Source organism: Suillus subalutaceus, assembly GCF_016647625.1.
Source record: "Suillus subalutaceus strain FC151 chromosome Unknown DFJ58scaffold_107, whole genome shotgun sequence".
Classification (NCBI taxonomy): Eukaryota; Fungi; Basidiomycota; class Agaricomycetes; order Boletales; family Suillaceae; genus Suillus; species Suillus subalutaceus.
In genome coordinates, this window is record NW_024540356.1 from 98045 (window position 1) to 119463 (window position 21419).

At 48.4% G+C, this 21419-nt stretch overlaps 9 protein-coding genes and 1 non-coding gene across 10 annotated transcripts; 5 read left to right on the forward strand and 5 right to left on the reverse strand.

Moving 5' to 3' along the window:
* Positions 1–2020: 2020 nt before the first annotated feature.
* Positions 2021–3325, reverse strand: DFJ58DRAFT_804226 (uncharacterized protein). Its single transcript, XM_041391012.1, has 6 exons — positions 3161–3325; positions 3004–3093; positions 2646–2794; positions 2471–2530; positions 2360–2417; positions 2021–2305 (listed from the first exon to the last, which is right to left on the reverse strand). Exons 1-6 carry the CDS (start codon positions 3196–3198, stop codon positions 2107–2109), a joined length of 594 nt encoding a protein of 197 aa, XP_041240406.1. The 5' UTR covers positions 3199–3325; the 3' UTR covers positions 2021–2106.
* An 824-nt stretch (positions 3326–4149) lies between these two features.
* Positions 4150–5985, forward strand: DFJ58DRAFT_804235 (uncharacterized protein). The gene is made up of 12 exons (XM_041391013.1): positions 4150–4302; positions 4396–4458; positions 4516–4651; positions 4720–4806; positions 4859–4881; positions 4941–4974; positions 5026–5095; positions 5152–5202; positions 5258–5330; positions 5387–5444; positions 5495–5718; positions 5779–5985. Exons 3-11 carry the CDS (start codon positions 4605–4607, stop codon positions 5697–5699), a joined length of 648 nt encoding a protein of 215 aa, XP_041240407.1. The 5' UTR covers positions 4150–4302; positions 4396–4458; positions 4516–4604; the 3' UTR covers positions 5700–5718; positions 5779–5985.
* Positions 5986–6316: 331 nt separating this feature from the next.
* Positions 6317–7745, reverse strand: DFJ58DRAFT_804241 (Extradiol ring-cleavage dioxygenase class III enzyme subunit B). Its single transcript, XM_041391014.1, has 5 exons — positions 7357–7745; positions 7172–7302; positions 6895–7118; positions 6684–6822; positions 6317–6628 (listed from the first exon to the last, which is right to left on the reverse strand). The coding sequence occupies exons 1-5, from the start codon at positions 7628–7630 to the stop codon at positions 6452–6454; spliced, it is 945 nt and encodes a 314-aa protein (XP_041240408.1). The 5' UTR covers positions 7631–7745; the 3' UTR covers positions 6317–6451.
* A 75-nt stretch (positions 7746–7820) lies between these two features.
* DFJ58DRAFT_t121 lies at positions 7821–7917 on the forward strand. Its single transcript has one exon. It is a non-coding gene; the product is annotated as a tRNA-Leu (tRNA).
* A 40-nt stretch (positions 7918–7957) lies between these two features.
* DFJ58DRAFT_804244 (uncharacterized protein) lies at positions 7958–9209 on the reverse strand. Its single transcript, XM_041391015.1, has 10 exons — positions 9081–9209; positions 8971–9029; positions 8857–8920; positions 8749–8801; positions 8649–8696; positions 8484–8593; positions 8382–8431; positions 8243–8332; positions 8154–8193; positions 7958–8103 (listed from the first exon to the last, which is right to left on the reverse strand). Exons 1-10 carry the CDS (start codon positions 9089–9091, stop codon positions 8095–8097), a joined length of 534 nt encoding a protein of 177 aa, XP_041240409.1. The 5' UTR covers positions 9092–9209; the 3' UTR covers positions 7958–8094.
* On the forward strand, positions 9210–10081 carry DFJ58DRAFT_706817 (COQ7-domain-containing protein; the record flags this gene model as incomplete). The annotated part of the gene is made up of 3 exons (XM_041383743.1): positions 9210–9562; positions 9618–9817; positions 9874–10081. Exons 1-3 carry the CDS (start codon positions 9296–9298, stop codon positions 10079–10081), a joined length of 675 nt encoding a protein of 224 aa, XP_041240410.1. The 5' UTR covers positions 9210–9295.
* A 100-nt stretch (positions 10082–10181) lies between these two features.
* DFJ58DRAFT_731538 (uncharacterized protein) lies at positions 10182–10622 on the reverse strand (the record flags this gene model as incomplete). The annotated part of the gene is made up of 5 exons (XM_041386050.1): positions 10182–10235; positions 10289–10399; positions 10455–10487; positions 10538–10548; positions 10610–10622. 5 exons carry the CDS (start codon positions 10620–10622, stop codon positions 10182–10184), a joined length of 222 nt encoding a protein of 73 aa, XP_041240411.1.
* Positions 10623–10645: 23 nt separating this feature from the next.
* Positions 10646–13667, forward strand: DFJ58DRAFT_804263 (uncharacterized protein). The gene is made up of 12 exons (XM_041391016.1): positions 10646–10901; positions 10953–11162; positions 11222–11291; positions 11358–11809; positions 11866–12175; positions 12222–12431; positions 12493–12536; positions 12592–12663; positions 12720–12908; positions 12988–13328; positions 13380–13488; positions 13560–13667. The coding sequence occupies exons 1-12, from the start codon at positions 10773–10775 to the stop codon at positions 13581–13583; spliced, it is 2160 nt and encodes a 719-aa protein (XP_041240412.1). The 5' UTR covers positions 10646–10772; the 3' UTR covers positions 13584–13667.
* Positions 13668–14827: 1160 nt separating this feature from the next.
* DFJ58DRAFT_687601 (uncharacterized protein) lies at positions 14828–20624 on the reverse strand. Its single transcript, XM_041383330.1, has 14 exons — positions 19591–20624; positions 19456–19539; positions 19340–19406; positions 18954–19277; positions 17787–18905; positions 16781–17735; positions 16662–16721; positions 16477–16607; positions 16260–16427; positions 16141–16209; positions 16009–16092; positions 15834–15960; positions 15492–15781; positions 14828–15441 (listed from the first exon to the last, which is right to left on the reverse strand). Exons 1-14 carry the CDS (start codon positions 20520–20522, stop codon positions 14983–14985), a joined length of 4869 nt encoding a protein of 1622 aa, XP_041240413.1. The 5' UTR covers positions 20523–20624; the 3' UTR covers positions 14828–14982.
* Positions 20625–20747: 123 nt separating this feature from the next.
* On the forward strand, positions 20748–21376 carry DFJ58DRAFT_747852 (uncharacterized protein; the record flags this gene model as incomplete). Its single annotated transcript, XM_041387557.1, has 2 exons — positions 20748–20970; positions 21021–21376. The coding sequence occupies exons 1-2, from the start codon at positions 20943–20945 to the stop codon at positions 21374–21376; spliced, it is 384 nt and encodes a 127-aa protein (XP_041240414.1). The 5' UTR covers positions 20748–20942.
* Between the last annotated feature and the right edge of the window lie 43 nt (positions 21377–21419).

A 21419-nucleotide genomic window follows, 5' to 3' on the forward strand; every position in this document is an offset into this window, starting at 1 on the left:
CACTTCGAGCGATGTCGAAGAATGTGGCCTGCGCGACAGTGACTCCTAGTATGCTGGCATTCTATTACAAAATAATTTACCAAACATTCATTTGAGCGATTTCGGCTGCAAGGAATGTTTGCTAACCTGGCAGCACAACTGGAGATCACTTCTGTTGCGAAAGAATTTACACAAACATTCCTGGAATCCGAGAAGCAATTTCGCCTACGAAGAATGTTTGCCAATGCGACATATGAGGGGCACCGCTGGACAATCAGCAAATTGTCTTGACTATGTACAAAAATTTAAATGTGATATGTACAAGATGGAAAATCGTGGCAGAATGGCACAGTGAGGGACTTGGTGGATAGCGACTGGCCTTGGATGAGCGAAGCCAAAGCCAAAGCGTTCAGCAGAGCGTCGTGAGGCAGACCACATTCGCAGCACCAGCTGCAGGATAAGGGTCTGTTAGCTGAGGCAAGAGAAACGCTAGATGGCGGGGATGGCAATGGTTTCGAATCTGCAAAAGTTCTCATCAGGGGCTGGTATTACCCCAATTGCACTGACCTTCTTGTTCTGTTTAGGACTGATACTACTGAGCTTATATACCTATTGGGAGTAAAGGACTTAGCACATCGAGATCCTAAACCCACTCACCGAGGACAGTTTGACCAACAGCTGAACCGAAGTTACTGAACCTGGCGTTCGGTTTGGCGTTTAGAAAATGGGCAGAGAACCGGACTAAAGGGGACTTCAGCAGCACTGCATACTGAGTCAGAATTTTTTTAGGCCTACAGGGTCTACACCGTGGAATAGTGTTGCCGTGAGGTGAAGTGAACCGAGACGAAGTGTCACTTCGTTACTTCGAAAATCGAGGTAGAACGAACCGAAGTGCATCGAAGTTGGACCGAGTGACGAGCCAATAGATCGAGCAACCAAATCATCAGTGAAACTGAGCCTGTCTTGCCTGTAGGAGAACTTGATGATTTACAATGCTTCCATCACCTGCGGTGAGAGTCTGCTCCGACGTAATGTGCACGTCTCTTTGCTTGATGAAAAGACGTGCTCGCAGGGTACAGAGGAGACCTGTGCGGATAAAATATCCATGGCAACACAGAAGTGGAGTGGGTAAACCCTTTCCATGCGCTGTTTGAGATCTGCATCAATGTATTGTGTTTTTTTAGCTGAAACTTGAGCATACCTCCCAATATCGGATGAAGTCCGTCACGCACTCGCCCGCGTGAAACATGACCGGTTCACGTTCATAACGTTCAAGCTCCTGCAAGGCATCCCGCTGATCCTCTTCGAGTTCCTTAGTCCGCCGTCCGCAGATGATGGTTGAGGCGATGACGATGGTGGTAGTGTCGAAATAGGTGATGTTGTGGAAGTGATGCTGATTCTGGCTGAACGATGAACGATGAACCAAGACGTGGCTGAAACACGTGACACTGCGTGTGCTTGAACTTGAGCTGCGCGAGACGCAGAGTATTGATGTGGCCGCTGGTCACCGGTCCGGTCATGGGTAGCAGTATTGAGTTAGACTCGCGTCCTGAAGTTCGAAACGCAGTCATCTAGTAGTAGATAGTTAATATGAGTGTGCAGTAAGGATTGTGACAACTTGAAGACTTCTGAATACATTTGCAGCTTCATACAAGTTTGAGCGCACGCAAGTACTACTGTGAGGTATCACACTGTCACATCATATCTAAACCATCACTGACAAATCTGGTGTAGATAAAGCACCTCGTTGCCACTTCGTAGATTATCCTGAACGAGGTGCAACGAACCGAGGTGGATCGAACTGCGAACCGAAGCGAACTTACCTCGATATCACCTCGCTTCGACGGCAACACTACCGTGGAATGCCTACTAAGCCTACAGAGGCTAGCCTATCAGAGAGACTCGCGACCTAAAGTAGGCTGTCACTGTCTATATAGTCAAGAGTCAAGACCTGCGCAGTGCGCACCTAAATTGTGCGTTTTCCTAATGTGGTAGATCCCTGGATGTTAATCTAACTGTCTTTTTGTGTTTCTGTCTACAGTACACAGATAAAATACAGTACTCTAGCCTGCCCGGGGCCATGTCCGGTGATTTATTGATGAGTGGCACCAATTTCTCATCCCTTCATCACGCCTCAGTGATCGCGTAACGTCCACTTGGGTCCCACGTAATATTCCAGGTAGTAGACTGGTTAAGAGCGGTGAGGTCGCGCTCCCAAATTGGAGGGGTGTGGATTGCAGCTCGCAAGATGTCATCCTCTTGATAAGCTGGAGTAATGTAGGCGCGTAGCTTTGGAGTGAACTGTGCGGTAATATTACTGGCATTTCTGCATGTTGCACTGTAAGTTCGGTGGAGGAGAAATGAAAGGAAGAATACAGACTCAAACTTGGGGAAGAAGAGCGCCGGCTCAGGTATCAACCCACCGAGGTTCGTAGTGCCTGGAGGTGGAATTCACCGAGTCAAATAAAAGGAAAAAATGGCGGTCACAAACCGACTGCAATCTCCTGTCTCTCTCCAGTGTCGTTGATGGCCTTCAAGGCACCAGGGAGTCCTGCTTCAGGGGGTCTACACGACCAATTCGTTGGTTGTTAAGACAAAGATCTATGAAAACTTACAGAGAAATGGAAGACATGACCGGCTTTGGTCAATGTGGTTGTTTGGCCGACCTGCATGTGATTGCTTGCATTGGTACCAGGAATCGCAGAGTAGATGAGAGCCGCTCACGTTGATCTCGACAGCGGTTGTAGCGTCAACGATGCGCCCATTTTGGACCTGCGGTTTGATCAAAGCAAACCTATAAGTTAAATCAACCATACTGATGAGCATAGTTTGCGTCCTATCTTACTGGTGCTTGTAGTTCACTGTCAGCGAGTACACGCCTGCCAGGACGAGAGCCGTGTGTAAGTTGGCAGCTACCAGTAAGCAGTAAAGATATGGGTACACCCACCCTCCGCTGCGAATGTGGCAACCCTGAAATGATATTGTGAGGTTGAAGTAATCGCAGGCGAATCAGAGGGTACTTACTTCCAGACTACAGGAAAATAGTCTTCGTACATGCCAGGCATGTCGCTATCGAAAGTGAGCAGAAGAGTCGATTCCTTCCCGATGTTATTGCTGGGAGACGGTCGAGTAAAAACGTGAGGAAGGTAACGCGATGGTGTTGTATTGCAAAGGCACTCACCACTGAAAAACCAATTTTGTGACAGAGGCGGTTGACATTGTTCGAGATTTTAAAGCACAAAGTGCAGTAGAGATGATCACTGTGCGTGGGTTGAATAGCTTTGAGCTCAGCAGTTAGTAGCTCAGCAAGGCTGTCCCTTATATGCCTGGGGCATATTCAGGCCTGGCTACAGGCACTGGATAAGTCCGAGGGAGATTGGGCTGATCAATCTCTAGAAAATACACTTACTCCACGGTAGGTCGTGTGTCGCATTAGCAAACATTCCTCGTAGGCGAAGTTGCAATTTGGATGCCAGGAATGCTTCCATAAATTCTTTTGCAATGGAAGTAATCTCCAGCTGTGCCGCCGCAAGTTAGCAAACATTCCTCGCAGGCGAAATCGCTCGAACAGATGTTTGGTAAATTATTTGTAATGGAAGTCTACATAGAAGTCGCTGATCTCCATAATATGGGAGAAGGCCCCGGCTGCTCTCTATAATGTTCGTCAGGACAGGTAGGACCTTCCAAAATGGCGACAGTCTGACAAGGATTAGGAAAACGGTCGCGTTCTCGCGCATTCGGGGAGTAAACTTCAGGCATATGCTAAGTTTTCAACATGCATCCACCAGGAATTGAGCTTTGGCAACTTCTGTAGAACCGTAACGGCAGTAAGTGCATTTCACCGCTTCTCTGCATCATGTGATAACTTGCACGCTCCACCACGGTCGCCCACTTGTACCTGTAGATTTAAGGGCTACATATAGTATGATACATCATTGTACTGTGGAAGATAGGTTCCCTACAAGTCTGGCTCGCCGTCCATGGGGAAGTTCTCCTCGAATAAGTGAAACAGGCCGTCCATGGCCAAATTCTCATATGACGAGGGAGTGATGAGAACTAGAAGCTCTGAGGAACTGGAAGAAAAAGTGAGTGGGGGACGGCATTGGCAAGATGTAGAGTAGGACCGCCACAACCTTGTGTTGTCAGGACTTACTAGGCTTAGTAATACTAGAGAATACAGCCAAGGAGTTGCTAGGGCTGACTAAGTAACGTCACCTTGCACGTAGCTGATCTATCTCGGAACAGTAACTTACGGTCTATGAGGCAAATAGATCTGGGGCTGGTCATGAGTCTACCTACATACGACGTCAAACGAAGCAACTGGTAAGCGAGCACGCCTAATTCGTTCGAGCGATTTCTGCTAACCTAGCACATGACTGCCATTACAAATTACGTCAACATTCCTGGAATCCGAAGAGTAATTTCAAGTTCGCCTACGAGCAGAGGAATGTAATGTTTGCTAATGACACGCGCCATGAAGTAAGTGTATTTTCTAGAGATCAGCCCAAATTTCTCCCGGGCCTCAATTTGCCCCAGGCATATAAAAATTGAAGACAGCCTTGCCGGACTCTAACTGCAGAACTCTTGAGAAAGCTCTTCAATCCACGCACAATCTCAAATACATTATGTCCAATGAGTCAGCCCCCTTTGTCAAGAACTTGATTTTTCAGTCGTGAGTGCCTCTGCAATGCAGCGCTATCACGCCGTCCTCCTCACTTTTTTTACCCGACCGTGTCCCAGAAAGGACCTCGGAAAACAGTCGGATCTTATGCTCGTTTTCGATGGCAAGGTAGATGGCATGGGCGATCATTTTCCCGTAGTCTGGAGGTAAGTACCCTCTGTTTTGCCTGCGATTACTTCAAACCTTGCAACATTTTAGGGTCAGCACATTCGGAGACGAGGGTGGGTGTACCCACATCTTTACTGTGCAGTAGCCAACTTACGTATCACCCTCGTCGCAGGCCCATACCAGATGAAAGCGACCTACAGGAGCCAGTAAGATAGAATGCAAATTGTGCTCATCAACATTGCCGATCCAACTTATAGGCTTGCTTTCACCAAACCACAGGTCGAACATGGGAGTGTCATTGGCGCTGCAACTGCTGTCGAGATCAATGTGAGCGGTTCTCATCTACTCTGCGATTCCTAGCACCAATGCAAGTATTCATGCAGGCCGGCCAACAAACCATCCTGACTAAGACCGGTAACGTCTTCAAGTTCTCTGCAAGTTTGGGTTGCATCCATCTTTGCCTTAACAGCTCACGAATAACCCGTGTAGGCTCCTGTGAAAGGAACCTCCAGTTACTTGAAGGCCACCAATTTAGCCGGTGCGAAGCAGAACTTGGCAATCGGTTTGTGTCCCGCCAACTTTTCCTTTTATTTGAAACTCAATGAATTCCGCCTCCAGGTTTTATGGGCCACGGAGCGTTGTTGCCTACGCCGATGTTGTACTTCAAGAACGTTGGGTTCGTCGTCTTCCCTCTACTTCTCCTAGGGAACTCACAGTGCAACGCAGAGATGACGATTTCGTTACCGCACATTTCAAGCCAATGCTGCGCGCCTACGTTACTTCGGATTATCAAGAGACCGAAATCTGGAAGAATAGCCCTACGAACTCTACTTTCTTGTGGGAGGAGGATCTCACCGATCTTGACGAGACCACTACCTGGAACCTCACGTGGGATGGACACACTGGACGTTACACGATCGCTCAGGCATGATGAAGGAACCTTAGAATTGGTGCGCTGAGATATCTGTTGTCTAGATCAGTATCTAAAATTTGGTGGCAACTTCATTTAGAACCCTGACAGGCTTAGTCACTCAGTCGCTGGTCTCGTAAAATATCGGTCGTGTCTTGTGTGTTGACTCTGAATTGTTCAATGTATCGTGTTGAATCAAGTTTTGCCTCTGTATTTGTGACACCGCATTGAACAAGATGGTTCTGTACCCACAGAACAAGTTCTGAACCTCGAACCGAACCACGGTTCGGGAGGGTCCAGAGGTGCAGAATATTTCGATCCACCTGAGTGGCACCATTAATCCCGCAATGTGCAAACCAGAGTCTACTGGAAGTGGAGCATAAAGAGTTACCTGTGCGTTAAATACCTGTACTAAAGGAACTCATCGGACGAGCACTTAGCTTACCACTAACAGTGATCTTGTACAAAATGCAAGTTGAACAGACAGACAAAGCATGTGTCGGTGCATCATATTATCGCAGGAGACTCGTTTGTGAGAAATGTCAAATAATCAAGGTTAATTTGAAGTTTTCGCCATACGTACCAGAATGCCTTTCCGGCTTGAAAGATCCATCGATGTATACACCTGAGCTTTATCCTTTCTTGTCGTCATATTACTCCCTGGGCTTCTGTGTTTATTGTCGTCATTCATTCCGTATTTTAGAATATCAAAATTCATCCTGTTCGCAAATGTAACGTAGCTTCTAGTGCAAAGTACATTCTTCCGCATGTCATCAAATGCCGAATGCAATAGTCGGAGCAGAGTAAATGGCGCTGACGACCTGAACACCCCCCTCCTCACCTGCTCCCGCTGCAACGTACAGCGGAACAAAATGCTCAGCAGAGGGGTGCGCCTGCGCGAAGCCATCGTGCTTCATGAGGTCAAACAGCGACTTCTTCCGTTCGTCAAGCTATCAAGGATAAAAAATAAGCAATTTTGAAAAGAGATGAGTACGCAGTACAAACATGGGACTTGGATGCAGCCACTGTTATTGCCTTATCGAACATCGTCACATTGGGTGATGCCGACTTCTCTGAAAATTGCTTTCGATCATGAAGATTGTGGACAGTCAGACCACCTGCTAAGATGAGAATCCCCTCTTCTCTATGAGTACGATACGTCAGAGATGTCGGCTCCTAGAAGGTACGAACGTAAAGAGTAGACCCAGATACGAACCTGAGTTTCGACAGGGCCTTTCCAACCGCCCAGTTCTGTTCTGGATCACTAGACCTTTCAATGGATACTTGAATGATAGGCACGTCGTCGACCTTGTCCCCAAACATAAGCTTGAAAGGAACAAAGACACCATGGTCGAATCCCGGGCCTTGACGTGGCGGAGAAGTCCGGCCATCCCATCCGCGGTTCTCGCGAACGCCAGAGAGCTTGGCTTCTTCGCCTGCCTAAAGACATTTCAGAATTGGTATGAAGAAAGTGAATGACTTTCTGTTGAGACCTCTTTGTACAACAGGACGACGCGCTCAGCTAAAGCGCGGTTTCCTTTGGATTCGAATGTTTGTTGATAATAATAAGGCTCAAACCCGAAGTAGTCCATGAGTAAAGGATTCCTATCTCCGTAATCCGTCACTGCCAGACCTGATATCAGCGAATGGCTCCTTGGAAGCACACTGGAATCCTTACCGTGACGTACCCCTATCGTTTCCCAATGAGCGCTGAATACGACAATGCCCTTCGGCTTGTACTTGGCCCTCAAAGCTGGGCCAAAATCGCGCAAGAACTTTGCGAGATCGCCCTCAGGGCCCACGGCGCTTGGCATGTGTGAGTTTGTGACCTTCTGCCCGGCAATGAGCATCGGGGACCCGTGCCCAAAGAAGAAAGCAGGGATTTTCTCCGGAGTAGAAGGGAGTGCATCTAACGCAGTTCGCCATTCGCTTTGTGACTTTGGAAAGGACATTATAACGCTGAAGTTAAAGAGAAGGAATGGCGTTGTAACTTGAACAGCCCTAGCAGCTAAGCAGCCGCTATCCCTCCGATGATTCCGATCTCATTTTGATCAGGATGTACCTGCCAAAATTGAAAGCGGTAATTTGCCAAGTAATAACCTTGTGCTGATCAACATTGTCATACATTGCAATCAGGTGATTGGTAGCGTGGCCGAGTTGGTCTAAGGCGTTGGATTTAAGAATCGATCTGAATCCCAATGGGCGAAAGTCCGCGCGAGTTCGAACCTCGCCGCTACCATGAAGCTTTTTGATCTGATATTTTTTTTGATCCTTGCTCATAAAACAACCCAACGGTGCGCATGCCTTCACAATAAAAATATAGGACCAACGATATGGTGATGACTACGGTTGGACAACAAAACAGCTTTGGTACTTCTCGATTTCGCCCCAGTATCTCCATACAAAAAATTCACTCTCAGAAAAGCTACTAGGAAATCAACACACAAGCTGAACCGAATTGTGCTGCATGCTTACCCCTTCAATATTGTCTTCTCCTCCTGGACGCTGTCGCACCCTATAGCTAGGATAAGTGAAGAGGAGACAGCGAAGTAAATGACACGTACTTGCGAGTGGGAATAAATTGAGCCTGGGGTGGTTCACTACCGAATAAATTGCTAATAGAGTCATGACCGCCCGGCTGCGTTCTTACACGTCTAGTTAACCGCATTAGTTCGCATCGCAAGACTGCTGGCGTTGTAATACCTCGTGGGTTTAAAGTCGTCCGGGCTGCCCGGAGAACTAGTTTGAACAGGCTGAATACTTTATGTTAAAATTGGAAAGTGGAGCAGCTGAATGTCACTGCACCTGTGTCGCGGTTGGTGGCGGCGGCGCAGTGGATAATGCATCATCTGTGAATTCTTCCGCAAGAAGTCTGTTGCTTTCTGATGAGGAAATCGTGGGACTCGTGACTGCCTCTGTTTACTCCGACTTGTCAAAGACCAATAACCAGGTCACAAATTCCAGAATCACCAGGTGGCTCCTCTTCGGTGCTCGTTAGCTTGCCAAATTTGGCATATCCTGTAGATCAAATGAGCACTTCTCATTGAGAGAATTGTTCTCGATTATTCACGAGGCAGCTTCTGGATATTGCTAAAGCCAGGATCAACAGTGGTCCCTGTGTATCTGGATGGATCCTGAGCCTCGCAGATATCAGGAAGACGTTTGACAGGCCACTTACTTGAGGAACTCGACCAGGCTGCGCTTGGTGAAGACAATGCTCGTGTTATCCCAGTCAAGCATCCCTATGATGAAATGTTGGGCGCGTTTCACGACGAGCCATGAATGAACATACCGAGGTTCATCGGCCAGTCCTTCTCCTTAGACATATCAACAGCTTGCGAAGGGGTAAACCTGTATGAAGTCATGCAGCATATTGAGGCATGGTCGTTATAAAACACGTACTTCGAGGTCATTCCGATCGCGCAGTATAACAATATCAAAGTCTTTATAAGTTTGCGAACGATGGTCAGCTTGAAAGACGCGTTTGCTTGAAGATACGGTTGTTCCCTTTTCCGGCCATTCCAACCGTGGAAAGTAACAACCTAAGTCACGGTGCTGCCGTCAAACTTGTCACCACCAGCCTGCTCAACTGTGCGATCGGCCTGCGGAATCTACAAATGTTGGCGAGGTGTCGTTTCCAGGCTGCGAATGCTCTACGTCCCTTGACAAGAACCATCACATGCAGAGCATCCAATTTTTACACGGACCCCTCTAGGAACCAAGAGCCTGAGGTTTCTACATCGCCTGACATTCCCCCAGAGCAACGCGAAATTCTGGATAGAGCGCTGCGCGTGGATCAGGCTGGTGAAATTGCGGCTAATTGGATTTATCGAGGACAATTCGCTGTCCTTGGCCGCGACCCACGAGTTGGGCCCTTGATTCAGGTGAGCATCTCGAACAACAAACTAACCATGCTCAATCAACTTATTCTGGCGGAAGGAAATGTGGGACCAAGAAAAACTGCATTTAGAAGTGATGGACAAATTACAGCTACAACATGAGGTACGACCAACATTGTTGTCCGACGTCGCCAAAGCTGCTGGCTATGCGCTCGGGGCGGCGACGGCCCTTATGGGCAAAGAAGCAGCCATGGCTTGCACAGAGGCAGTGGAGACTGTCATAGGGGAGCACTACGATGAGTCTGTCCTTGATTTTAGCTGTTATGTCCGCAAATCTTACGCTCCGGTAAATTCAGCCAACTGAAAGACTTTGAGTTGTTGCCATCATCCCATCCAAGCATCCCACTTTTGAGGGACGTTATCAAAGAATTTAGAGATGACGAGTTGGAGCACTTAGATACTGCTGTCGAGCATCACTCTCAGCGAGCTCCTGCGCATGCACTACTTAGCGCAGTTATCGGTGGTGGTTGCAAGGTGGCCATAGAGTTATGCAAGAGATTCTGAACTACGCTGGCCTTGATAGAATCCCGAAATAGAGACGTGAATTACGGTGGATGGGATATACGTTACGCCCTGGGCAGAGAGTGCGATATATGGTCGAAAATCACGCCTGTGCCAATGCCTCCCCTTTTCGCTTGCCTGCCCAGTTCCATTTCAACTGCAATAACCATATCAGTGAATCATGCAATATATGTAAAGGAGGTAATGTACGTGTGTTTTGCTTGCCATGTAACATATCGCTCCGGGCACGAGTACGAACCCACACATCGTAACCCACGTTGTCCGTGGAGTAAATCTGAAATGCTTATAGGCATCTTCACGCTAGAAACAGAGGAAACTTCAGAAAGACGGAGGCACGCGGTTGAACCCGACTGACCATACGGTTCCATCTTTCAATTGCGGGATCAACCTGGAGGACGTATTAGAGAATGGGGCTTGAGTTTAAGAATACGTCCAAACCTTCAAAAAGCCTTGGTTCGTTTAGAAGTTGTCAGTATATCGTCCAGCATTGTAAAATTATGAACTACTCACTGGGTACTGCCATGGTCGTACTATTGAAGGAGTGGTGTTGTTGTAGCTTGTTTGGCCGCGCTTATTGGCATGTTTCTGTCCGCTGCATAGTTCCTCGTGAATATCTTTTGCTTCTTGACTTTCATCATCTTTCAAGAGCATTTGTGTTAACTCTTTTTATTCCATGGCTTATAACCGTGACTGGGATAAAGGAAAGGACAACTGGGACAGTGGGGCATGGACTACTGACAGAGGAGGCAGAGGAAGGGATGATGACTACGGGGATGGAAAGCGTAGGAAATTTAACAATGGCGTGCGTGGTCCCTCTGTCAAACTTATTCCTTTTCTCATTCATGCTCATTAGGGATACGACGCGAGCCACGCTTACGAAGAACCCAGCTACGAGACCTCCTACAATCAACAGTCTCAGGGCAGACCACAGGACTTTGCACAGGATCATTCTCACGACGACAGGCACCAAAAGGGCTTTCAAGGAAAAAAGCGTCTGGTCCCGAGCGAACCCAGCCCCCACGTCATCTTCCTAGGACTGGATCCTGACTTTTCTGAGGCGGATGTTTGTCGACGCGCTTTACATATCTTCGAGTACCGAGCTGAATCTATGCTATACTTTAGCTGCAGGCGTACCTGTCCAACAATGGATGCAACATTGAAACGGTCACCATTATAAGAGACAGATCAACAGGCACTTGCCCATTCGTATTCATATTCATGCCGTGCATTGACGTTTGTGGCCATTGAATTTTTGAAGGTATCTCAAAGGGCTTCGGCTTTGCCCAGTTCGCGAGTGTTGAACATGCCCGTGCATTTGTGGATCCCATTTTCCCGTTTATTCAAGTGCCTCCACCCGCTTCGCACGGTGCTTCAGCGACAGCAACATTCTATAAGGCCCTTGAGACCGGCATTCCCCACAATGGTCGACGGGTCAAGATCGACTACTCGCAAAGTGCTTTGCCTGACAAAGCTCGTGGTCGCCAGAACATGAACGATGGCACGCGTGACATTGGCAATACCCAAGGACCAGTGCTACTCTTCCGTGGTCTAGATCCGCTGTCGGGGCCGCAAGCGATTGCTCAGGCCATGATGAATTCAGCAGGCCCCGGGACAAACGGAGCTAAAGGCATGAAACGGATTGTCCTCATTAAGGATAGGGTCACATTGGCCAGCTTCGGTTTCGCATTTGTTGAATTTGTCGACAATCAGGTAACACGACGAGGAGTAATACGACATTGGTTTTCTGATCCTGGTTTCTTCTACAGTCTGCAGCTTCAGTACTGGCCACTAGCATGTCTCCTCAGATTCACCCTTCAGGCTTTCGAATCTCCGACAAGCCGGTCGCCGCTTCGTTTGCTCATCAATATTCATTCCAACCAGTTGATCATATGCTGCGCGACGAAACTGCAATTCCGTCATCCATCAACCTGGGTGGAGTTGAAGGCGCATTTGTGAAGTATTGGGATGACTCTGCCATGGTTGCTGTTTTGGAGTTCAAAGTGGAAGAACCTGCACAACCCCAGGTCCAACCCTCAACCGGACCCGTCAAAGAGAAGAAAGAAAAGAAGAAGAGAGGTATGCCAGCGAAATCCTTTCTCTCATCAATTAACTGGTGGAATAGATGATGCCTTGCAAAAACCTCCTGCGCCTTCAGTATTGCCCATCTCGGATAAACCTGTCACGCTTAATTTTAACAGAGGTGCTCTCGGAAGTAAGCTTAATGTATCAACTGCAAAGGCTCCGGGACAACTGTCACTGGGTTTTTCCACCGATGACTTCGCCGATGACGAAGATGACGCCGAGCCAACAACCTCTACAGAAGATAACAAAGGTTCTTCCATATGTTCCCTGCAATTATCTGAGTATGAGAATTGACATTTGTCTTATGGCAGTGACAGCGTCAAAGATGGTCGCTCCGCTCATCACAAGCAAGAAGGTTCGTTTGTTGCCACATGATTTGTCAGGAAAATAATTTTCGGCGTTCGCATCAGACCGTCAGCAATATCCAGAAATGGAATCAGGTTCAAGAAGAACTTAAGGATGGCCCGAATGCCAATGCACCGGTTTGCAGACGTGTTATAATACGAAGAAAAGGCAGCTGATCATGCAGGTTCCACAGGCCAATCCCCCGGTTGTTGTGACGCCGACTGTGGTTTCAACAGTACCATCCAGAGCACCTTCTCCGGAACCTGTAGAAACCGAATTCGAGTTCTCTGATACTACTGCCATGACATGCTTGCTCTGCGCCCGCCAGTTCAAGAGCCTTGATCAATTGAAGCGTCACAATAAGGAGTCCAGTCTCCACAAGGCGCGCCTTTTGTTAATGCAATATTGCCAGAGTGAGCTGACGATTGCTCTCGTTGCAATCTATCCTTTCTGTTATACAGAAAAATTTCAAGGACGCTAATCTGAGAGACGTCGCACGGGAAAAGGCCGTAGCTGCTCGTCGAACTACCGACAAGGCTCCTGAACAGCCCAAATATCGTGATCGAGCATCAGAACGACGTATCATGCATAACCAGCCTGACGTACCTTTACCCGACAATATTGTCAGTACACTCGGTAAGAAGAGACGACACGTTGAAGGCCCGCCCCCGCCTCCTTCACCCCCGCCAGTGGTCAATCCTGGACAGGATGAGGCAAATGTCGGCAATAAACTCTTGAAAATAATGGGTTGGAAGGAAGGTTCTGGGCTGGGCACCGATGGCGAAGGCAGGGTGGATCCAATGTAGGTATTACATATTTTATGGCTTGACGCTGCTGAAACGCGCGACTCCAGTCAAACAAACATTTATGCACAAGGGGTAGGTTTGGGCGCCAGTAAAGGCAGGGAGTTGGGGAAGTATACCGATGGTTATGCTGGTTATGTGCACATGGCACAGGATGCGGTGAGTGTAGTCACTTTCAGCCAAAATCAAATATATGACATGGTGCCTTGGTACTCATCTAAATACCCTAGGCGAGAGAAAGATTTGGAAGCTAGTAGCCGCGTTGCTCTAAGACGCATCTCAGCTTGGATATCCTGTCTTACTCGTGATAATTTATGATTCATATGATTTGTACACATCGAGTGATCAAGTGAAAGTGAAAGTAGAAGTAGAAGTAACTATAACGCTAGAAGCCACAAAAAGGGCGCAAGTAAGATAGTCAAGTAATTGCTTGATGACGAGAATGCGCCATTGTGCTGAGCTACTGTACCGGCAGCTGATGCGGACGGTCCACTAGACCCTAAAGACAGAAGAGTAGATGTCACAACAGGAGATGTAGGAGAGGGCGTGAAAGTAGCCACCCCTTCCTCAACCGTGAAGTAGGTTCCCTTAATCAAATGATTAGTGACAGAAGATGATGTATTACTCGCAGAATGCATACGGCAATTAGAGGTCCAATGTTTGAGGCCTTATGAGCGTTCCGTTAATGAGATATCTGCATGAGGAAACGACCACACCTTAACATAATCCGCGAGGTGGCAAAATCCTGGATCGTTGTTTTGGACAGGGAACCCCTGCGGCGGAGGGACGGCTGGAAACGGCTGAGCGTAGAGTAAGATAACATAACTACAGGGATTGTCAGAATCAGTTGTCCTTTTGAGGAAGAAGACAATAGTAACCGATGAGGTCCGCTCCCGGACGGCGGAGTTGGACCCCTGTACTGTTCTACCGCCACTCTTCCGTATGTTAATACAGAGTGGTCTGTACAGACAATACGTTAACCTCAACAAACCAGATGCAATTAGGAGCACGTCCGTACCTTGTACGGTTACACCATTGACAATCCAGTGACAAATCTGACCCCGCGGGTCAGTATATCCTGGAGCCCAGGCATCAACCATCACAAGAGTGTATTTCTCATTTAACAAGGTTGTCATATTGGCGGGCGTGATAGTGAGGCTTGGGGCAGTTTGCGTTCCTGGCACGGGATGAACAAAATCCTACGGCGAAGAGAATTCGCTTACGAGACTTTGGAAGAAGTTGACCCGGGGTCACGATACCGCCGCCGGTGTACGTTGCAGTCAGAAGCGCAGTAGGGGTGAAGTTTGCCAATAAGTATGGCACCAGACCAGCCCCCTGAAAGTGAGCGCGGATAACTTCTATTCCTAGAGTCGTGTTGTCGGACTGGGCTGCATGCACGAGGGGCGAGGCGAGAAGCAGCAGAGAGAAAATCATGCGTCTACTAGTGGAAGGTATCATGTTCGAAGGGTATCTTATATATGGACTGTGTGGGGTCATAGAATAGTTCAGAACTTGGAATTCTGAAAGTTGAACTTGATCGGATCCAACATTGACAAACAAACAGTCCTTCAGTTAGGTGTGGTGAGCAAGACTATTAAATGCAAAGAGATACGATACAGATAAAGAAGCATCTAACGAAGGCAGATGGAGGAATTATGGCACGTCCGAAAAAGTCAAGTCCGCTGTTATGTCTGGGCTGGGTAGATCTGGTAAGCTTACTGTAGGAGACAGGGCAGATTGTGAGTCAACACCCCCGAGGTCAGTCCTTCTCCGCGTCCGCCGTCGTGGCGCAGAAGAGACGGTAGGTGACGACGTCCCGAAGCCATCGGCTTTGAGAGCAGCCAGCATATCTCGCGCGACGTCAACGGTAGTGTCAAGTGGAAGTACGAGAGGTCTAGTGTCCGGTTTCAAACGAGCCTTTCTTGCGCGACGTGTAACCGTGTCTCCATTGCGCAACTTCTCCAGTAGATTGTCCAGAACCGACTCATCTTCCTCTCGTATGCTAGCATCCTTGGCATTCTGGCGCAATTGCCTCGTCTCTGCCATAGCTTGCTTCCGCTTCTCAACCGCAGCCTTCTCTTCAGCAGCGGTTTGGTTCTCCATTTTGCATTTCTGTAAAACACTAGGTAACCACATTGCACCAACATGTCAGGACCACTGACCTTGAAAGAAGTGACAAAGGTTTTGAAAACCGCAAAGAATTCCGGTGATGTAATGTTCTTTTCGTCCTCACCATAATACTTGACCACTTCCGTGAAAGTGGTTTCCGCATGATTTACATCATCGACAAGATATTCTAGCTTCGACGTTGCCTTTCCGACAAAGGTCCACATCTGGTTGCTGAACCCGTCATTTTGTGCTATGTCGGTATGATAGTCATTCAGTTCTTGGCGAATACGTTTCAAACCATCACGAAGTTCGGCGAGATCCTTTCGAATATCCTGAGTATTCACTGGTGTGAGTTATGTCAGTTAATCTAGGTTTGTTGTACAGCAGGAGCGAACCTCGGTAAGCCTCTGCGGGTTTGGCGAGCTCGTCTAAAAACTCTTCCATGCTTGGAAAATGTTTATGAATTGTCCGCTCAAGGAAGTGGAGTAGTGTGGTATTGTTGACGGATTTAGTGTCAACAAGCTGTGGTGAGATTAAGCCAGGTCGAGAGGACAAAAGAGAGGGATCTACCTTGTTAATGCTGCTCACTCTGAAACCAAAGGCACCTCCCTTAATCCCTGTGCCATTCATGTAGTTGCCAATCATGAGTATGAGCTGAAAAAATATTTGAGGCGAAAATAACACTTTGAGCTCAGGACCTACGTTCAGAACTTCCTTGAAATGCTTAGCATGCAGTAAAGCATCTCCTGCTTCGCCCACCTTCCTTGCGCCCTATGTAATGGTGATGAATAACTTAAAATGCCCAATGAATAACCACATACGTCATCCAGGAGCAGCCGCTGTTCCTCGAACTTGCATTTGTAAAGCATACTCTCTATGCGGGGACCAAGACGGTCAATCTGTATAAGTTTGACCATGAGCCGGTCGGAAGGGTGTAATCCAGCCAGTTCCTCAGGCTCAGCGTTACGGTATACATTGAGTTTGCCAATCTAGACATGACTTAACCACCAAAGCCCAAGTATTTAGTGGGTATCGCACCTGTTCTGGGGTGGGAAGGACGCCTTTGAGTTCGCTCAAGAAGTTTTCAGAGCACATCTCCTGATCGAATTGCTGTATGCGGCGTGCAATTTCCTCAGGTTCCATCCTCTTCACCCGTTGGATAAGTATCTCTGGAAGAATTTTAAGTGGTATGTCCAAAATTTTCTGGCGCTCAAAGAACTCACCAACTCGTTTCTTCGTCTGTGGGTCAAGGACACTCTTCAACTCGGCCTGCCTCTGTCGAGCTTTCCGGCGGGAGAGGAGGGATGTCAACTAAAATGACGAAATAGTAAAGAGAACACACCCATGAGATTGATCATCAACTGCTTGGCTTTGAAGTCCTCCTCCATTTCCATCCACACCCCGTCAGATTGTAATTTGGCAAGCATTTCTTTCTCTTTCTCAGGTTCTTCGTCTTTCCAAAGTGTCTTGCCGACTTGTTGTTGCGGAAGCTTGTCCCACTGCAATTGCTTCATCTTGGCACTAGGTGTAAATGGCATATCTTTGCGAGCAGAAAGTAGGACATTGAGATTTGCACTGAGGAACATGGATGCTCGAGCTGAACTTGATGCTGAACTTGGGATAGAATGAGCACCCTTCAGGAAAGAGGGTGGCGGCGGAGGTGGCGGCGGGGGCGGGGCACTAGAAAAAGTTGGAAGAGGAGGAAGATATCCAGGGGGTGGTGGCGGGGGCGGAGGTGGTGGTGGTGGTGGTGGCAGAGGAGGAGCTGGCGGGGTTGATTCATCATCGTCTTTCGGTGGTACTGGCGGCGGCGGCGGAGGGGGTGGGGGTGGAGGGGGAGGGGGAGGGGGAGGGGGAGGTGCTGCTGTAACGTCAGATTCCTCAGCGAGGGAGGCAAGCGGAGATGGCGTTGGACTACCCTCCGAAACAGGTAGTGTTCGACCCCGGGATTGCAGTTTTCTAGCAAGCTGTTCGGTGAAGGACACAGCAGTGGGTCCACGAGACGCTTCTGAAGAGCCGTCCGAACTAACAGAGGTGGGTTGGGTCTCATCGGTCAAAGTGGTGAATCCACTGCGTGTGGATTGACCGAATTCGCTCTCCGCATCATGTTCTTCGCGGAGTGATGATTCGTAATCACTGTAATCAAGCGCGTTGTCGTACCGAGGTGCGAGAAGATTGTTGGCGCGATGTGAACGGGATAGTGATGGTGTGTCATCGCCTAGTATCATACGGTTTGTACGCCTGGGTGAGCGATTAACACTCCGAGGACTAGCGACGGCACCATCTTCAGGCGATAACTGTACGACACCAATGAGCATTTACAAGCATTGCTAATGAAAAGATCATACAAATTTGGCATTCGCTACGAGTTGATGGTTAATTTGTGCCCGTTCGTCCGCCTCGTCAGCATCCATGAATTGCGACTCATGGCCGTTAGGGACTCCAGATATCCGGGTAGCCTTGGAATGTTGCGATCGGCCTCTTGAACCATTAGCACCCCGCTGGACATCAGACTTCCGAGGAGTGGCGTCGTCATCTGATTGGTCGTTTTCACCACTCCCCTGCCTGTTATCTTGAGATTTCTTGCCACGCCCCTCAAGGATGCTGATGGTTTTGGTTCGCTCGAGATGCTTGTTCAGGGTCTCTATTAGGGTCTTCCGGTCCATAGTTCCAGAACTAGAGTCAAGGATTTTCTCGTAACCCTTGCCAACCTCCCTTAGCATTCTGAACAGTTCCAAGATTTGAGCTTCCAGTTGAGCGATTTGTTCCTCATACCCGACTTTCTGCGTCTCAAGTTGTCCTTGGAGACGCTTCGTGGTTTCCCGGTGAGAGCCAAGCTTTTGTTCGAGGAGGGCGACCTGCGCCTTAAGGTGACCGACAAGACCGTCTGAACCTTGTGACATCTCCTCTTCAAGGGCCTCCTTCTCAAGCTTTAGACGCAGAGCCTGAGAACGAGCTTCGGCAGCCTCTTGAATGGCATCCTGATATCGTTCAGCATCATTTAGCTGGCCAATGATCCGTTGAACAGTGTGCCCAAGTCTCTTCTCCGCGGTGGCAAGTTTCCCGTCCATAACCACGTCCGTGACGAGTGAGTCCAACAACTGATAGAGGCGCATCATATCGGGACCTTCCTCTCGGATGAGTAGTAGATGCCGCATCATAGAGAGGAAGTAATCCTTGGCACCTGTGCTCTCCGTTTTGTGACGAAGGGCATTCCAAATGTCTTCAGCGCTATTGAGGTCGCGAAGTATTTTCTGGTCGTACCGCTCCCGCAGTCGTTGCTCGTCTTCTTCTAGTATGGCTTGCAGTTCTGCAAGCTGTGCTTCCATGGGCTCAGTACCGATCTCGTGACATAGAGCAATGATACGCTGAAGACCAGCAGAGTCCATTAACGAGCGATGGTGCAACCGTACGTCCAAGTCTTCTATGGCGTCTATGATATGAACAATCACGAAAAGATTGGTTGACTAGAGACAATTAATATCCTAGCCAGAGCGCAAGTAAAACATACTTACTGCATAATCTGCGAGGGAATTGTCATGTCCAGCGCCTTTGCGAACTTCCTCGCTAGCTCCGACCAGACTCCCCATCTTGCCCCTGCCCAGCAGCGCGCTCTCAAGAGACCTGAACCAATAGTCATAATATCCGTGTGTCTCGCCATTGGCACCACTAAGGGCTTCTAAAGCTGGAAATACTAATGAAAGAGAGTCTGTACCGTTGTAGATGATAGATAAGAGAACTTCGCAAATCACTTTGCGATTTGGCAGATGAGGTGAATTGAGAGAAGACGCGATTTGAGTGACGACACCATTCAATTTTATAGCGTCGCGCACTCTGGACTAAAGCACCGCGAGGATCTGAGCCCAATGAACAATGATGAGCAAATAAAAAAGAAACATACGGCGCTATTGAAGATAATCTTCAAACACTTGGCGATCTCACCCTCGAGGTGGGTGTCAGATGGGAGCCTATGAGAAGCTTTAGTAGATAGACTTGAGTTTCAAACAACGGTGCTACCTCTTGGCACCCTTACGACTTATGTGCATTAGCGCCTGCGCCAATACAGATGCGCCCTGCAGCTCAATGAAGCGTTCAAGCCAACTAAACAGACCAAGGTTATCAATAATTACAACGCAAAGACTAACCTCCCACCTCGTTTCATGACTCTTCAAAGATACCCAGACACTTGAGGCCTGTTTCGCAGTGATGGTGTTGTCAAGGAACTTCCTGATATACCAGTCTGGTGTTCCCTCGCCAAGAGAGCCTGCTGCACTTGAATCACCCTGCTTCCGAGCCTGTTCCTCTCGAGTCTTTTCTTCCTGCCATCGTAATTGTTCTGCACCATATACCAACTGCCATTTCTGTTCAATGGTGAGGGTGTGCACCGTAGGGAGGTCGCGAGTCGCTGATACGTGTTCAAAGAGAACTTCAATCTCCTCGTCTCTTTCTGGCCGAGGAAAGACGAATTCCTCCTGGTTCGAATGAGGTTTATGGAAGAAATGCGATAGATGACTGGAGTGAGTATCGGAACTCGAGAAGCGAGAGGTGCGCTCGGCTTCCGACGAAAAAGGCATAGAGGAGCCAGGTCGAAGAGAAGAGTGAGATGCGGCCGGTGAAGATGGGAGAGGAATTGAGCCAAAATCAGCACCATTTGGACTACGTCTGCCGGATGAACCAGATGCTTCACTTCTGCGAAGTTTATGGGTAGGAGTCTTGGGTCGCTTTCCGGTGGTGAACGAAGCCACAGATTCATTGTAAAGGGTGGAGGAGTCTGCTGCACTAACACTAGAATCCGGACGAGAAATGTTGGCCCGATCCCGTTCAAGTCTGCTGCGCTGGTAAGCAGTGAAGTGACTGTAATTCATCTCAGTCCCATTGTGGGTCAGAGTGGGGTTTGTGAGGGGAGCTGAAATAACCGGATTTGAAGGTGTACCCCGCAAACCTTGCGACACTGTTCCGACGGGCATTGGGACCAGAGAGGCAGGAGCAAGCTTGTCATAGGGAATAGAATGCTCGGAGAGATCACGACCTGTAACCGAGGACTGGCGGGGACGTCCTTTCTTCCTGCCAAAAACTATGTCCATTGTTAAGGACGTTTCCACTGGGCTGAGCCCGTCGACTCTGCAGAGACGAGTGAAAATCTGTCTAGAAATAAAAAATAATTAAGTAGATGAATGCGTCCGTGCTGTTGTTACTATGTACTTGCTACCACTATGCACTGAGCAGTACATTGCCAGCCACTTCCAAATAAAGGTCAACAACACTAAGTGAGATTCTGAATCAGACCAGGGCCCCTATCAAATGCATTCGCTGTTACTACTTATTCAATCGTCTTACTGACAATGAACAATTCACTTTTGCAGCGTTACAAAATTGGTTACTCGTCTTGCATTCTTTCCTTTACGCACAATCATTGACTTTGACGTCCATCTCACTGTTCTCATTATCACCACTCTTGCCAGTGAGAACGATCTGTCGGACAGTCGGACTGCTTTGAGTCATCCATGTCTGTGTCTGTCTCATTCAGCCTCGGTAAGCACCCGCCCATCAAACATGTGGAACACATATTTACAAACCTCAAGGTACCGTTATCATGATCTTCGTCTTCATGGTCATGGTCACCGTCCTCGGCATACTCTTGCTTGTCATCGTGCGTGTCCGTGGCCACAACGATCGTTACGCCTGCCGCTCGTTGTTCCGGAGAAAGGAGAGTTCGGACGACGACTTGACTGTCTCTATCTCCCCTTCTCGTCCAACGGTTGTTGGTCTTACCTCTACCAAGGGCTTTCCTGTGATGCATATGACTGTCACCCCACCCACCCCAGCGCAAGCTCCCCCACGGCCACACAAGAGTGATTCCTGCGAGAAGGATGAGGTTCACGAGTTGTCTCGCAACAGCTACAATGAAGGCATGGTGGCGTATGGGTATGCTATATAATAATCATCGCGCCTATCACAGGCGTCGTAGAATAAGCTCATAC

What these genes read in the sequence shown, in the direction of transcription:
- DFJ58DRAFT_804226 (XM_041391012.1), bottom strand. Translation starts at nt 3,198, where the DNA reads ATGTCAACCGCCTCTGTCACAAAATTGGTTTTTCAGTG. An exon ending in ACAAAATTGGTTTTTCAGTG is followed by an intron (nt 3,094 to 3,160) that starts GTGAGTGCCTTT and finishes ACCGTCTCCCAG; the next exon opens with CAATAACATCGGGAAGGAAT. An exon ending in GAGACAGGAGATTGCAGTCG is followed by an intron (nt 2,418 to 2,470) that starts GTTTGTGACCGC and finishes TTCCACCTCCAG; the next exon opens with GCACTACGAACCTCGGTGGG.
- DFJ58DRAFT_804235 (XM_041391013.1), top strand. Translation starts at nt 4,605, where the DNA reads ATGTCCAATGAGTCAGCCCCCTTTGTCAAGAACTTGATTTTTCAGTC. An exon ending in AAGAACTTGATTTTTCAGTC is followed by an intron (nt 4,652 to 4,719) that starts GTGAGTGCCTCT and finishes ACCGTGTCCCAG; the next exon opens with AAAGGACCTCGGAAAACAGT. An exon ending in GTAACGTCTTCAAGTTCTCT is followed by an intron (nt 5,203 to 5,257) that starts GCAAGTTTGGGT and finishes TAACCCGTGTAG; the next exon opens with GCTCCTGTGAAAGGAACCTC.
- DFJ58DRAFT_804241 (XM_041391014.1), bottom strand. Translation starts at nt 7,630, where the DNA reads ATGTCCTTTCCAAAGTCACAAAGCGAATGGCGAACTGCGTTAGATGCA. An exon ending in AACGATAGGGGTACGTCACG is followed by an intron (nt 7,303 to 7,356) that starts GTAAGGATTCCA and finishes CAGGTCTGGCAG; the next exon opens with TGACGGATTACGGAGATAGG. An exon ending in TGGCTGCATCCAAGTCCCAT is followed by an intron (nt 6,629 to 6,683) that starts GTTTGTACTGCG and finishes TATCCTTGATAG; the next exon opens with CTTGACGAACGGAAGAAGTC.
- DFJ58DRAFT_804244 (XM_041391015.1), bottom strand. An exon ending in CACCGAAGAGGAGCCACCTG is followed by an intron (nt 8,594 to 8,648) that starts GTGATTCTGGAA and finishes CGGAGTAAACAG; the next exon opens with AGGCAGTCACGAGTCCCACG. An exon ending in GACGACTTTAAACCCACGAG is followed by an intron (nt 8,333 to 8,381) that starts GTATTACAACGC and finishes GCGGTTAACTAG; the next exon opens with ACGTGTAAGAACGCAGCCGG.
- DFJ58DRAFT_804263 (XM_041391016.1), top strand. Translation starts at nt 10,773, where the DNA reads ATGGCTTATAACCGTGACTGGGATAAAGGAAAGGACAACTGGGACAGT. An exon ending in GTAGGAAATTTAACAATGGC is followed by an intron (nt 10,902 to 10,952) that starts GTGCGTGGTCCC and finishes CATGCTCATTAG; the next exon opens with GGATACGACGCGAGCCACGC. An exon ending in TGCACATGGCACAGGATGCG is followed by an intron (nt 13,489 to 13,559) that starts GTGAGTGTAGTC and finishes TAAATACCCTAG; the next exon opens with GCGAGAGAAAGATTTGGAAG.
- DFJ58DRAFT_687601 (XM_041383330.1), bottom strand. Translation starts at nt 20,522, where the DNA reads ATGGACATAGTTTTTGGCAGGAAGAAAGGACGTCCCCGCCAGTCCTCG. An exon ending in GAGTGAGCAGCATTAACAAG is followed by an intron (nt 15,961 to 16,008) that starts GTAGATCCCTCT and finishes ATCTCACCACAG; the next exon opens with CTTGTTGACACTAAATCCGT. An exon ending in CCTTTGTCACTTCTTTCAAG is followed by an intron (nt 15,442 to 15,491) that starts GTCAGTGGTCCT and finishes AGTGTTTTACAG; the next exon opens with AAATGCAAAATGGAGAACCA.